This window comes from Falco cherrug, chromosome 4 (assembly GCF_023634085.1).
Source record: "Falco cherrug isolate bFalChe1 chromosome 4, bFalChe1.pri, whole genome shotgun sequence".
NCBI lineage: Eukaryota > Metazoa > Chordata > Aves > Falconiformes > Falconidae > Falco > Falco cherrug.
This window is the reverse complement of record NC_073700.1, coordinates 33,028,764-33,043,541: the sequence shown is the minus strand read 5'-3', so window position 1 is coordinate 33,043,541 and position 14,778 is coordinate 33,028,764. Positions and strand designations below refer to the sequence as shown.

General features: G+C 42.4%; 3 protein-coding genes across 6 annotated transcripts in view; 2 read left to right on the top strand and 1 right to left on the bottom strand.

Annotated features, from left to right (window-relative positions):
• Positions 1-4,465, top strand: part of LMTK2 (lemur tyrosine kinase 2) — a 42,523-nt gene extending 38,058 nt beyond the window's left edge. The window contains exons 14-15 of one of the 2 annotated variants that reach the window (XR_008731946.1): positions 465-590; positions 1,264-4,465. Coding sequence is in view for 1 of the 2 variants with exons in the window: in XM_055708437.1 (XP_055564412.1) it covers positions 465-493 (29 nt within the window). In the remaining variant the exon portion in view is untranslated. Of the gene's footprint in view, positions 1-464 lie in introns of both variants that reach the window. The other variant, XM_055708437.1, reaches the window with a different exon arrangement.
• Positions 4,466-5,764: 1,299 nt separating this feature from the next.
• On the top strand, positions 5,765-9,759 carry BHLHA15 (basic helix-loop-helix family member a15). Of its 2 annotated transcripts, XM_027810091.2 has the most exons (3): positions 5,766-6,100; positions 7,141-7,233; positions 8,287-9,759. In XM_027810091.2, exon 3 carries the CDS (start codon positions 8,323-8,325, stop codon positions 8,821-8,823), a length of 501 nt encoding a protein of 166 aa, XP_027665892.1. In that variant the 5' UTR covers positions 5,766-6,100; positions 7,141-7,233; positions 8,287-8,322; the 3' UTR covers positions 8,824-9,759. The 2 variants fall into 2 exon arrangements, with proteins under 2 accessions (XP_027665891.1, XP_027665892.1); XM_027810090.2 differs by lacking the exon at positions 7,141-7,233 and having other exon boundaries at positions 5,765-6,100.
• Positions 9,760-12,750: 2,991 nt separating this feature from the next.
• Positions 12,751-14,778, bottom strand: part of TECPR1 (tectonin beta-propeller repeat containing 1) — a 30,167-nt gene continuing 28,139 nt past the window's right edge. For both annotated transcript variants that reach the window (XM_005442508.4, XM_055706688.1), the window contains exon 25: positions 12,751-14,504. In XM_005442508.4, coding sequence (XP_005442565.2) covers positions 14,307-14,504 — 198 coding nt within the window. In that variant the 3' untranslated portion in view covers positions 12,751-14,306. The remainder of the gene's footprint in view (positions 14,505-14,778) is intronic.

The following is a 14,778-nucleotide window of genomic DNA, read 5'->3' as shown; positions in this document are numbered from 1 at the left end:
TTTTGAGGGTTAAGAGAAGCAAGAGTAAGCAGACTTGGATCAGTTCAGCGTATTATTAATCTTGATAAAATGTTGCATAATTAAATATTGCTGACTGCTAAGCCTTGCTAATGTTCAATGTCTATAAATATGTAATTGGTGTTATATAGAGTTGTATTGTTCCTGTATTGAGCTTATTGATTAGATAATGTTTGCTGCTTAGTAACTTACAGATAAGAGATTATTTTGGAGATCCTGCATTGCCTTATGTGTCCTAAGAAGTGACATTGAACTGTGCAATTCAGGCAGATGTCTATCTACAAACGTACCAAATGTTTGCAGTAGTTGAAAGCTGTAGGGAAAGATTAACCAAAACTTGGAAGTGCAGAACAGCAGACCGCCAAGTTCTAAGGGGAGTCTTACAAAGGAGTGAGGGTTATGCAGAAGAATCTCACTGTACTTTATGACCTTTCCTCTACTAATAGGAAGCAGTGAAGATGGAGAGAAAGATTAAACTAATGAAAACTTCCTTGGACTGCATACATAAAACACACAGACTTTGTGTCTGAAACTACTTTATCTAAACTCTGGATCCTCCTGGAGTAACGCAGGTAATCAAGAAGTACTAAGAAGTGAAAGTAAACACTGAAAGCAATGTTAAATCAGGACATTAATTTGAATGTGTATTTAACTTTGTAATGTATTTTTAAATCAGTGCAATTCTGCTTTTCATTGAAAGATGATTCTGCCGCTGTTTTCAAGTACTTGAAGTATTTTTCAGATAACTTAAGAAACAAGTAAAGCAATTACACTACAGTCTGGTTTATGTATGAGATTGTATAATATTCTTTTTATATTTTTCCATGTAGTTCATTATCTATTTGAACATACACCTGTTGTAGAATTGTGTATAACTGTCCTGTGCAACAGGTGACTGTGTTGCTGAAACTGTATGAATGATAGTTGATCAGTAGTGAGCCATATTTATTCAGAAAGATATCACTACATATTACTTTGCTTATTACAATTGCACTATGGATTATTCTTCCTTTATTTCCTGATGTACAGAGTCAAAATCTTAAATCTTTCAAGGAAAATAAGACAAGTTGAATTGGCCCAGTTATCCAGTTTAATTTGTCCTTTTTGTAGCCTTTGCTATGCACGGTACTTGTAAAACGTACATAACTTCTGAGTGTTATGTTAGACTTGCTGAAATCTTATATTCAGTACCATTTCTAAATGATAATGATTATAGATTGATTGTTAAGTGTTCATGTTTTATAGGAAACTGGAAAAGAATATGTGATACTCTGAAATTTTTAGATGAAAGAGATAATGTCTCTTAATTCCTGAATATGATCCTACTGACTGCTTAAACTGTAATAGCATCTGACTATATCATAATCAAGGGCCTTCCAGTTTTTACTACATTTTCTGCCTTGGAGAGAGAAGAGGAAAAATTGGCTGTACAAAACTGGAATTTACGAATCTTATAAAAAGACTGATTTCAATAGACTGGATTTGGGCACACTTGACTCTTCAGTTGTACATTCTGTGACTTCTGAGGCTCACTCTTCTGCTGACTGCAGGTTGGGGCTGCCATTCAGAGGCCTGTGGTAAATCTACCTCTCAGTGATGTTACGACAATTAAGAATTAGATCAATGGTTAATGCCCAGTTTTGCACCCTTTATAAGGCCAAACCTGTTTTAAGATTTCTGCAAGGCTCCGTGGTACAACTTGAAATGCACACTGACCAAAAGCTGCGGTGTAGTAAAGTTTGCTCTGAGGCTGTCTGTAGGGAAGGGAATACAATGTAGGGGGTTTTAACCTTTATGCTCCACCATGCATTTAGCTAGTTTAATCCTTTAAACTGCTTGGGGGGGGAAGTAAAAATCCTTAATTATTACTCCAGAGTGAGTTCACTTGAGAAGCAAATCCCTGACCTCTTGACATGCCTTATGCAGCTGTGGATCTGCAGGGAGCACTGATAGGAACAGTTTACCTGGCTTTGTATTTTAGTGTCCTAAAATACAAAAGTACGAAGTACTTTGTATTTTAGTGGCTATTTTGGCAAGGCTTCAGATCATGGTGGTCCAAGCACTCTTGTGTCCAGATCCAGTCACCAGAGAATTTTCATTACATGAAGTATGGGAGGACTAGATATTTTCAGATGTGTAAAGTTTGTTTTGGTATACCTCTATATACATTTTGATTTTTAAGTATGTTTTTAAATGACAAGAATATGTTAATTTCTTTTTTTCCAGCATTATTTAGTCCTTAACCAGAATGGTTTCCATACCGATCAAAAGGGAATGATTTAGCTATAATGTTATTTAAAGTTGCCAATGTATTGTTGAGGTAACTTTTTTCTGATGAGGCACTCAGGTTCAGAGTTAGTCAGAACTATTCTTCAGTATGAAGTGAGGAACTGAATTTTTCACTGACTTTTCCCAAAACGTGGTTTAAGAGGCAAAGCCAAGCAGTTACTAATACAGGCTTACAGCATATACTGTAGAGGGTTTAAGCAAGCTGTGCGCTACTCAGTATTTTAAAATATAGGTTATAGACTTTGTGCACAAATTACTGCTTAGAAATTCCAATGTTAAACTCTTTGATACAGCTAGTTTAAGGTACCTCATCTGTTGTCTTTAATTCTTACCGTAGTAAGAATGGAACTCCATAACAGTCTGCAAAGAATGTGTGGGCTTATCTGCCTTGCATGGTGAAAAAAAATCCATCAGACCTGGAGTTCGGCCTTAATTTTGAATAATTTGGTATAAAATACAGTCCAAGGTTAAATAAAAGCTTATGCTCCAGAATGTTACAATTTGGTTATGTGTTTTGTTTCTTCTAATTCTGGAAAAAGCAGATGTTTATCTTTTACATCAGGAATTTCCTTTGCTTGATGGAAATCTAAGATTTTTTTGCTCTTTACCCAGGTTTAAAGAAAATTTTACATAAGTGAAAGTTTACTACTTTGTCCAAATGGACTTACTGCTAATAAATTGCCAAAGGAGCATTTTTTCCAAAACAAGCTGGGATGTGTATGATATTAAACAACGTAATGCCCTTTTTAGCTGTACAATGAAGAGAAAGAAATATTTAAAGTTGAGTCACCTCACTTAAACATGAATTCTAATTTCAGTAATCCAGTAGGCTGGATTGCAATAATATAGAAGGTCTTTTGTGGAAAAATTTATAGTAAAAAATCTGATCAACTACTAGCAATATTTCACTAGCTTCCTAGCAGTCAGTGGCACAATGAAGATGAATCAATAATTCCAACTTGTTACATTATAATAAGGGGATTTGTTACCAATCATTCATTAAACTATATGTAATTTCTTGCACTAGCTACTTAAGCACGGTTTCTGTTTTAAAAATACATGTATCTATTTTCAATGGTTTATTATGAGGACTGGTTACATTTTAATTCCTTCTCTAGTAGAATACCTTGATTATTTGAATAATGAAGGCATTGTCTCAATTTGGCTATTAAAATTATTTAAAAGATCTGATTTTTCCCACCTAAGGAAGTTTGTTTAAAAATGAGAATCTGTAGTGAGAAGCCAACAGAGTGAGAAGAGTGTCCAGTTTTAATGGCAACACCTGTACTCTCCCAAATCCCGAAGCTGCAGATATGTTGTGTGTATAACTGCATTTATGGAAACTGCCATTTTCATGGAAATGAGCGGATTAAACATTTTTTCATATCCTTGTTGATGCACTAATGAAAGCCATTTAAGCCTCATTCTTTTTATCAGTATTTTTAGCAGATTTTTATGTAGTACTCAATCTTTTTCATGAGGAGGCTGGTTGGTAGAAAGACTTTTTTTTTTTATGATGAAGCACTATGCTAAAATGTCAGCATTGTCAGGTGTTAGTTACATGGCTATTTTTGTTGGAGTTGGTGAAAGGTGGAATCCAAGTATATTAGCCTTATAAGAAATAGCCTTAAATAACAATGGAGTGTACAAAATTACTTCAGCTTTAAGTCATACAGAAATATCCTTGTATGTTAATGGTTTTGGTACAAGACTGGAAAAAATCTAGAGGAGAGTCAAACATCATATAAACTTATTGAAAATAAGTATTTGTAATACCAGCAGCCTGTTTTTCAGAAACTTGAATATGACTTACAGTTAGTTTTGTTTATGAAATTGTTTGAACTTGCACAGATGTAGGTGTAACTTAAATGGTACTGATGTGTGTGTATATATAATGTTTAATTCTATTTGTAAATGAGAAACTATGTAACAAAATCATAGGTATGAGGTTTTCCTATTGTAATTTAATACAGGTATGAGGTTTATGGCAATATATCATAGTTAATGAAATTTCAGGTCAAAATGTCTTTAAATTGTGTACATTTTTAAATTGTAATTTCTACTGTATATTGATTATCATGCATAGTGTGATTCAAGAAACTGCTTGTAATTTAAAAATATTTAATATTAAAAATAAAATACAGTTATATATTTATAATCTTTTTGTCGGTTTGTTCATTCTTGAACAGATGCCAGCAATGGAACAGGTCCACAATATAGTTCTAATCTAAGATACATTTGTTAGTGTCCAGAGGTTGAGAAGGTACTAAATGCTGAAAGCTACAGTCCCAGCAGTTGAGTCTCCACCAAATAGCATAGTCACCTGTAATTTCTTCTAATATCACCATTGTGTGAACTTCAGGTAACGTATGTATGCAGTCAGTAGAGCCGCAGTACTTCTGAAAGCTGAATATTGCTTTTAATCTTAGAATGAAGCATCTATAGGAAGAATGGAGACTTGAAAATTTCTAAGTACCCTTCAGAGAACAGGTTTATGTTATGTTTTCTCAGTATTCATTGAATTGTTTCTAGAAGATTATTTTCTTGGGTTTTTTTAATCTTAAGTGCACGTGCTGAATGGACCTAAGATCTCCAGGTAAATGTAGTACTTGTGTGATTTGGTAGCTTCTTTCACATGAGATTGAGACTGTTCCAGCCTGTGCACTCTGAGAGGCAGGAGAGTGCTGTTTTTTCCTCTTAACCTGTTAACTGTTAAGGTGGTGATGAGAGGTCGCAGCAATGTCAGTGGTTAATGGAGACTGTTGTGGAAGCCCCCACATCGTATCGCAGCTGTTCTGAGTCCTGGCAACTGTTGAGACCTGGGAATGAGAAACTGATATCCAGATGACTTAATTTCATTAGGTAAAATATAACTTCTGAGCTGACATTTGACCAAGACAGTGGTCGTTATTGAGAACAGATGTAAAAGATCCCATGGCACAAGATTTGTCATCTTATGTAGAACCGATTTTCAAAGAGTTGGAGCACTTGCCATAGTTATCATCAACAGCTGTCTTGTGAGGGATGGCCATGCTTTGTAATGCAGGTGGTATGGCAACCTGCACAGCCCTTGGCAGTACAGCGTCGAGACAGACTTTCCTCCTCCAACTACTGAAGAACTAGACTGACCCCTCCTGCAGCGACCTTGATTTGCCCGGCTTAGCGTCCATGGCTCTGGTGGCAGCGCCTGGACACGTACGCAGCAGCAGTGCTGGCAATGAGTGCTGCCCCCCCTGCCATTTTATTGTCCCCGAGAGCCCTGCGACCACCCAGAACCCAGGAGCCCTGCGCTGGCTGCTGTCTCTGGGCTCAGCCCGGCGCCCACCCCGTGTGGGTGTGTGGTAAGAGCCGGGGGTCCTGTGCCCCCGCGTGATTCCGTTGCTTAGGCCTGGCGCTCGCGCGGCCGCCGTGCGGACCAGCTGCTCAGCCAGGCGGCAGCGCCACCGCCGCCCGCCCCGGGCCCGCCCCGCCGCTAAAGCAACGTGTCGCGGCAGCGCAGCCACCTGCGGCGGGGCCGGGGCGGGCGAGCCGCGGGGGCGGCCACCGCTCCAGCCGGGGCTCCGCGCCGGGGCGCCGCGGGGCAGCGCCTGCCCGCTTGGGCCCTGCGGCTCTGCTCGGGTGAGGCAGGGCCTGGTCCTTCAGTGGCTCCCGCCGGCAGCCGCTGGCTCAGCCCGGAGGACAGACGGTGGTGCCCCTGTTGCCCCCACAGACCCTTCTGCTGCTCCTGGCGTCCTGCAGGTCTCTGCTGTCACCCCTCGGGCCCTAGGCACTTTCTCCGCAGCTGGTGGCAGCGGTAAGTCATGGAGGAGGGATGCCAGCCCCGATGGATGGATGCAGAGGGTGGAATACTTGGTGTTTGGCTGCTTGCTCTCTGGTTTCTGTTGACCACTGCAGTCTGTTGCTCCTGATCCCCTCTCTGTCTCCATTTCTTCCTTGTGCACCCATGCCATCTCCCTAGGGGTCCCGGCAGCCTAGCTGTGACTCCCTGAGCGGGTTTCTCAGGGTTACAGCAGTGTGCAGCAGCCTGAAAGCAAACCTCTACCAGCTAAGCACCCTCTTTTCCCGCGTCATCCCATTTGCTTTCCCCTAGCCTGCAGTTTTAAAGGCTACTTTGCTCCCACAGTTTGCTGAAGCTTCCTTTCTTGATTTTTTTCCAGCTTTCTCTGCTGGCTGCCTCCATGGACTTCCCTCTTCACCAAGTCCTGTTTTCCTTTCAAACATCAGCTGCTCATTTCTCTGCTTTGCCGGACGGTGCTTTCTGCATTGAGGGGGAAGTTGATGGTCTCCTTTGTGCCCACCTTTACTTTTTCTGTCCTGCAATTATGCATTTTCTGCCAAGTAAATTAGACTGACTGTTCAGAACAAACCCAGTGCTTGGTTTTAGTCCTGTTTTCTTGCATAAGATACTTGTGTGTCTCTAGCATTTCTTCAAGGGTCTCACAACACAAGCTATTCAGTACTGTCTCTCTCCGCATTCATCACCTGGCTGCTACCCTAGCCAAACTGCTTGGGAAATTTCTCTTTTTCTGGCAAAGTTACCTCCCTGGTAGTAAGGAACCCAGGGATGGCCAGGATACCCTCACAAGTGGAGAACTGAGTCACTGCAAATGCTGAGCAGCTGAAGATGTCTCTAAAGAAATGAGAGAGGAAGTGATATTTACTGCAGCATGCCCAGAAACTGCTTGCCACCTGCTCTGGCTAAGGTTGATGGTCTGTAATGGGATGGTCAAGCTTCTGCGGCTAGGTTTTGAGGGTTTTTTTTGTTGGCTCACCCACTGTCTAACTGCTCTTACATAACAGCATCATCATAAAAATATTTTATTTTTTTTTTAGACTGAACTTTTCTATGGCTACATGAACTGGAAGAAAGTGGAAGGAAGCATTTTGGAAATAGAGTCTCAGTTACACTGATCCTTGGTGTTAGAGGCAGGGTTGCTCTGAAGCTGCTGTCTTCAGATGTAGGGTTGGCACAGAATCTGAGCTGAGGGAGGGTAAAATTTCAGTGCTGTCATCTGCCTTGCCTAACTTGTGAGGAAGGAACATCACTGTGTCTTTTTGGATAACCTGGAGAATAAATACTGCGCTGCTGCTGTTCAGCTGGGGGAGAAACTGCAGTTGAGCCCCACTGTTTTTTGATTGTTGTTGGAAGAGGGAAGTGCTGCTTTGTGTGCGTGTGGCGAGGACTAGCCCAGAATGCAAGAAATGCTGTGGGCGAAAATGTGCTCCTGGCTAGGAGTTTCTGAGCTTCGGTATGAGTTGGTGTGTCATGTTGCCCTCTAGTGGACTGCTCAAAAATACAGCGGAAACCTGTTCTTACAAAAAGCAATTACCCGGAGTTCAAGGAAAAGTTAATTCCTGAGTAAGACCCTGAGGGTTCTGTCTAATACCCTAAATGTAAGCCTGCATGTGTACGATGAAGTGATGTATGGGTTTATTATAACTTGTGGTAACTAGAGGTGGGAGAAGACAGAGGCATGTGCGATCAAAAACAGAGGCAATGTGTTATTAAACCTAACTGACCGTTGTACTCCTGATATACTTTTGAGTTGTGGTTCACTTTTCCCACGGGAAGATCGGCATGGAGAGCATTTTCTATGTGCAGTGAGAGAAGTCTCTCCAGTTTGAGGCCTATTATAAGAAAGTAGAGGGGTGTCTTATTTTTTCACTTGGTTTCCCATACATGAGGACACCAGTAGGTGATTCACTGCATCTTTATTTCAGTGGTTCTACTCATTTGGCCTCTGCTCCCTGTGTAACCTCTTCCTTCCAGCTGAAGAAGGATCTGTTCTCTAAAAAATGATTTTCTCCTCTGTTCGTCTGTGTAGATCGTCCTGAGCAATCACGTTCACAACTTGAAAGCCAATGATGGTTTTCCAGTAGTGAACAAGTAAACAAATGAATCAAACAAACCTGCATCAGATTACTTGTTCAGCGTGGAGTTGTGCAACAGTTAAAGATATTGGTGTCATGTTTTTACAGCACATTGATGCTTAATGCCAGTACATCTACCAAAAAATGAAGACTAAAACCAAAGGAAAGAAGCAAAGGCATACTGTTGACAAAGAAGCATTTTCTGAGGAGTCGGCAATGAGAAAAAAAGAACTGGTGAAATGTTTGCGACACAAAGAAAGGAGAAGTGGGGGAAACAAGGAGAGCAGCAAGATCACTACAGCCAGAGCCAAGCATTCCTGGAGTAATAAGGACAGGCATTTGAGGAGACTGGAAAGCAATGAGCGGGAGAGGCAGAGAATGCACAAGCTCAACAATGCATTCCAGGCTTTGAGAGAGGTCATCCCTCATGTGAGAGCTGAGAATAAACTTTCCAAAATAGAGACACTCACACTGGCCAAAAATTACATTAAATCCTTGACCTCCATTATACTCAATATGTCCAATGGACACTTCCCAGCAGCAGAAGGTATGGGGGGAGCCTGGGGGTCCAAATTGTACCAGCATTATCAACAGCAACATGGGGATGATGATCATGATGAACATCTACCAAAATATTCTCCATAGGTTCAAAGCTTCAGCCAAAACACCTACAGTTAGCTACTACCATCATTCTTTTTCTTTCTTGTGTGATAATACCTGTCAGTACATAGAGATTTTAAGAGACTATTTTTGCCTCCAGCTATCCCCCATTTTTTCTTAGAAAGACAAACAGGTAACACTCATGGCTATAGCTTGTAAGGCACATTTTAAAAATGACCTTAAATTGTAAGAATTTTTCAGAGCTTAGTGGATATATTTGTGTGGTGCATCAGGTTTGACTTAAGTAAAGATTTAGTAACTCCTGAAAATTACCCTCACTGGAAGGGTTGTGAGTTAAGCATGTAAGGCCTGTGGCATGTGAGTTCACTAGAGCTTGTTGAGAATCTTGGCTGTAGCGCTGTTCACCAGACTGTCAGTGACTGTTCTTACGTCTGCTACAGAGGAAATTAAAATTGATGGCAACATTTGACTAACTTGAGTGAAGTAGTGTGTGTGAGGGTGAATTGGCCACCAAATATGAGTGTTTGCCTTGAGTGGTTTGGATCTGCTCTGGTAATTTTGAGCCTTGAAAAGCATAAAATCTTTTAAAGTACTTGTTAATGTAAACATCTACAAAGCTTTCTTAGATTGTAAGCTCTCTAGAGTAAGGACATTTTCTGGTCTGTATTTCCAGAGCATCTAGTCTCATGGAGCTTTTTGTTAGTGGGTGTCTGAGTGCCATTTTAATGCAAATAATAAATAAGAGACAAATGACTTATTTTTGCTAAAACTATGATAAAAATGCTTTAGTATTGGCATAAGTTAGCAATCTATCCAATTACAAATTATTTGCTAATGAAGCTTGTAATGGGATCAGGTTTCTTTCTGGGTTAGTGGTAGATTCTGGTATTGTAAAACACAATAAAATGAAGCAGGAACTCTTCAAAAAGGAAAATAAGCTGCTTTTTTTCTTTCTCTCCCCTCATTTCCCATCTTAGTTTAAAAAGTTTTATGTCACTGAGGAACCTTCATTTCCTCTTGTATTCTCATACCTGGAGAACAAACTGAGGTGCCTTCTGCTGGAGCTGCTGCCTGTGGAGCCCCTGCGTTACAGCCCTTCCTACCCACATCCCCAGCATCCCGCGCTGGCAGGACCGCTGTTGCTCTGTGGCGTGGGTAGCAAAGGTGTAGAATCTGGCATTTCATGTGCTGGCGGGATTGATAGTCCTGTGTGGCATGGTCCTCCCTGCACAGCAGGGCCATCCAAGGAGTGGTGGCTGAGAATTTATCTGGTCCATCACTGGAGGGTGATGGTTCATAACATGGTATTTATTTTGCTCCAGCAGGGCTGATCGTGTGACAGTTTCATTCAGACTAAAAGGTAAGATTTTCCAGACAGGCCTAAGGGCTGCGAGTTATTTTTCTTCACCGTAGCTCTATTTGCATCCTGACTTGACTTGGGACTTTCTTAGGTTATATAACTAACATATTAGTATATGTTGGCAAATTCCATTTGATATCAGTAAAGCTATTTTCACACTAAAATAGTTGTGATTAGACCTCGAAGTATTCAAATGCTAATGAAGGTATCGGCTAGTGTCTTTAAGATTTGACTTGCTGTAACAGCGCTCTGCCTTGCTTCATTCAAGAGCTGCTCCTTATTGGTAAAGCCCTTACTGTATTTGTGTGTTACCAGATTATAACAGGAGAAATCTGTATCACCGAGGCATTTTCTTTCAGTTGTTTCAGTTACTCCCTTGCCCGCAGAGGTGCTGGGTTGATGATGGCGGCACAGAGGCCCTGCTGGGCAACTGGTGGCGGCAGGCAGGTGTGGGTGTGAGGCATGGCAGGGTGCAGGGCCTGGGGTGCCTGGCCATGCTGCGTGGGCTAAATAGGTGCATTAATCGGGTCCGTGCAACTTCGCAGGTTACTTCTGCGGCGGTGCTGGGGAGCGGCGGCCAGGGGAGGGTGGCGCTTTTTGCTGCGTCCTTGCCCCGCTGGCAGTCCCCGGAGGCTGGGGAATGACCCGGGCCCTTGCGCAGGGCCGGGGGGACCCTCCAAGCCTCGGGGGAGCTGCCCCGGACAGGTCGCGCCGCCAGAAGAAAGGGCGCGGTGGAGGCCAGGCACGGCGGCCGCGGGTGGGCTGCCCCGGCTCTGGGGGCGGTTGTGGCGAGGTACACGGGAAGGGGCGCGGCTGGGGCTTGGCGCGACGCTGCTGTGGTGCGAGCGAGCAGGCACCGGGCGGCAGCACTGAGGGGCCGCTGCCGTGAGGCGTTTCGGCGGGCTCGTCCTCTCCTGAGAGGAGCTGAGGGGCAGCGGCCGTGAGGCGTTTCGGCGGGCTCGTCCTCTCCTGAGAGGAGCTGAGGGGCAGCGGCCGTGAGGCGTTTCGGCGGGCTCGTTCTCTCCTGAGAGGAGCTGAGGGGCAGCGGCCGTGAGGCGTTTCGGCGGGCTCGTTCTCTCCTGAGAGGAGCTGAGGGGCAGCGGCCGTGAGGCGTTTCGGCGGGCTCGTCCTCTCCTGAGAGGAGCTGAGGGGCAGCGGCCGTGAGGCGTTTCGGCGGGCTCGTCCTGTCCTGAGAGGAGCTGAGGGCAGAGCGGCGAGGCTGCGGGGTCCCCTTACCTGCTGCGGCTCCCACCGTAGCACCACACGTGGTCTGGCACCGTCGGCTGTGCTTGCTGCTGGGAGAGGCCGGTGGTGAGAGGGACAGGTGCTGGGGCTGAGCGGCAGCCCTGCTGAGGACAGCTTGGAGCCTGTATTAAGGCCCCACAAGGCCAGAGACCGGGCACTGTGTTGCAGCAGGGACCTCCACCTCGGGGGGAAGACATTACAGCCCGGGTGTGGGCTGCGGATAGAGCCTGGGGCCTCTGCCATGGGCTGCAGCAGCCGTCAAACACCAGTGCCAGCTGCTTGTGGTGGAGCCTCCGGCATCGTCATCGGGGTGTTCGGGCATTGACTAGGCACGGCTGGGAGCCACCTGGCTGTGTTAGCCCCGCAGGGGCTGGGCCAGGTGGCTTCCTCTGGGCCATCCAGCCTGAATGCTGTGGTTCTGTCTATTATATAGTAAGTGAGGACTAAGCACCTGTAGGTAATAGTCTTTTTTTTTGTACAATTCTTTAAAGGTCATTAGTCTGCTAGAACAGTGCGTTTTAGGGTCATATGTAGGTTTATACTAAATGTCATGTCTGCAATGTTTTTATGGGATAGATGGGTTTAAATTGCTATTTGGTTACTTCAGCAGAGGATGGAAACCAATGAGTTTGAAAAACTTTCAACAGTGTCATTGGTGAAGAATTGCACATCACTTTGAGAACCAATTACACTGATATTACTGTTACAAATATAAAGTTTAAATGCTTATGGCAGTGTATTTCTGACAGGACTTCCTGAAAACAGAGGCATTTCAAATATGAAGCCCCAGACGGCATGTAACACCTAGCTGCAAGTACAGTAGCAGAGGAGACGTGAAGGTTACCCCTTCTCTGAAAGCAGCCATCCACAGTGAATAGTTGGGCACAGGACATAACGTGTTTTAATGGAATGGCAACTGCTAGTTCCACAATGTACTTTGCTACGAAGTGCTGCATTTCTTGGACATGTCAAAAGGGATTTCGTAAGAAGCATTTTTTTCTGATAAATTACTTTTATTTTTGAAAACGGCTTCAATTTAAAGTCACTTTTCCTTATTTTAACTAGCCACAACAATGACATTACATTTTTAAATTAAATAAATAGATTTCTAAATAATAGTTTCAGAAGGCAAATATTTAGTACTCGAGCATAAACAACTTATCTCTTGTTCACTTAAACCCAGCTTTTACAGTAAAGTAAGTGAAACTTGGCAATGTAGGGAAAGACTTAAAGGTACATTATAAAGCTTATTGTATGAAATCAGTTTGATTGTTGGATATGTAAACACTATTAAAATATTTTTGATACGATGCAGAGAAAATACAGTCCTAATAATTATCCACAAATACATGTAATAAAGTTATTTATTTGGACAAGACACTGTGCAAGTTATGCAAAACTTATTATGGTAATTAATGCAAACATGTTATTCATGGTAATCCCACAATGTATGTATAAACCAGAAATTTCTAATCACATACTGGAAAGATCAACAGTTTCTTTTAAACAGTAAAGCTTCTTGAATCTTCTTTCACATTTGGACTTGGAAACAGTGCTCTCCTTGGCATTAAAATGCCAAATGTATTCCTTAAATACGTGCAAACATGTTTTACTTCTACAAATACAGTACTGAGACCACACCACACTGCTCATCATATAAAAATAACTCCATATACAGTCACACACAGAGAGGAAAAATCAATGTAAACTGCTGCCAGGGGAAAAACAGTGCTTTCCTGAAGCTACTGGGAGAGGCTTTTTCAGCACAAGGACTGGATTTCAAATAAGGATTTCACATCACGGTCCAATTATGATAAGTAAGACAGGAAAAAAAGCTTTTTTTGAGAATAAAAAGTGGTTTCTTGTTGAAAGAAGGGATGAATCAATCATGTATTAAAAACAAAGAGCAGAGCTTCATTCTGAACCCATGTTAGTGTACATTGGCAAATTCCACTTGATACCAGTAAAGCTGTTTAGCACTCCTACCACTTGTGAAGTCAGAATCTTACTTAAGACCTCCTCTTTTCTTTTAGGCTATGAAAGCATGATTTGCGATGATTTGGAATGCAGCCTAACTCCTCAAGTGTCTGACGCCTTCCAACCACATTAGGTAGGCATCTGTATACTTCAGTTATTGTGGGGTTCCAGTTAAGATGAAGACAAAACATGATTTATCACCATTTAGGCGGACAATTTAGAATGAAGCTTTGTCACTTAGACTGAATAGGACTGTGCTCTCTACACAGTCCTGCTGAAACCAGTGGTTCCATTCTTGATTAAGATATTGCTCACTGTGAGCAAAAATTGGCTCTTACTGGTAGCTGCACCCTGTTGAGCTGTATACAGTTTAATATCGCTGATGGGAGCAAGACCCAAGCAAGGTACACATGCTGATATAAGCAGGACTCACCTGAACAGTTACATGCATGTGTCAATGCTTGTATAGTCAGGACAGTTATGTTTGCCTGTAATTCATTTAAATTTATACTACACCTTCACCTCTGCTCAAACATGAATCTGGAGAATAATTTGCAAGGTGTGTGGATATGAAATATAGGGAAGAGAACTGTAATATTCACAGAAAAATAAGTAAATGTAGTAATCATCTGTGAAGATACCCACATTTGTATGGTTGTATAGCAGCTATAGCAAAGGGTCAGAAATACATTGTGGCTAAAAAGCCTGCCTGCTTTGACAAAGCCAATTAGCTCTATCAAGTCACGTTTTACACATGATGTAGTAGATTAAGTCAGTATTTAAAATACCCCATTGCAAACTCCAGTTCAGTAAAAAGTATTAGTAGCACAAAAAGGCCATGTTTTTCTCTCCAGGCAATAGACACTTAGTTTCTTTTTAAATTATACTGACTACTGCTTGTCTGCAACATGTAGATGGCGACAACTTAACAATTAACAGTATTTCTGTCCAATTCCTGACTGTCACTGACCATCAGAGGGGTTTTAGAGTGTTCTGTTTTCCCTTTACTCTCCTCATCTTCTAAATCCTTTGATACCGCAAGGCTTTCCTCGGAAGTGTCATGCATAGCAACCCTAGATGCTTCAGTTGTGTTTCCTCTGACTGTAATGTGCTCCCACCCACCCTGTAAAAGATTGATAAAGAAATAAAAAAGGAGAAATGTCACCTTGCAAGTACCATATCTAATGCGATGCTTTATGTGCACTACCAGTTTTATACTGTTTACTCATGAGGAAAGTAATCCTGCTCTGGGCTGAATCAGAAAAAAGGCTCCTTGTTAAACAAAACAAAACACAAGGTATCGTCCTGACAGGGAGGTATAGAGGTAGTAAACTTGAGGATTATTTTTATTACAAGGAATTAAGATTATTAGGGTCAGGCATTCATAATAGAGCCAT

Coding starts and splice junctions, on each gene's coding strand:
- BHLHA15 (XM_027810090.2), top strand. CDS start 8,323: ATGAAGACTAAAACCAAAGGAAAGAAGCAAAGGCATACTGTTGACAAA.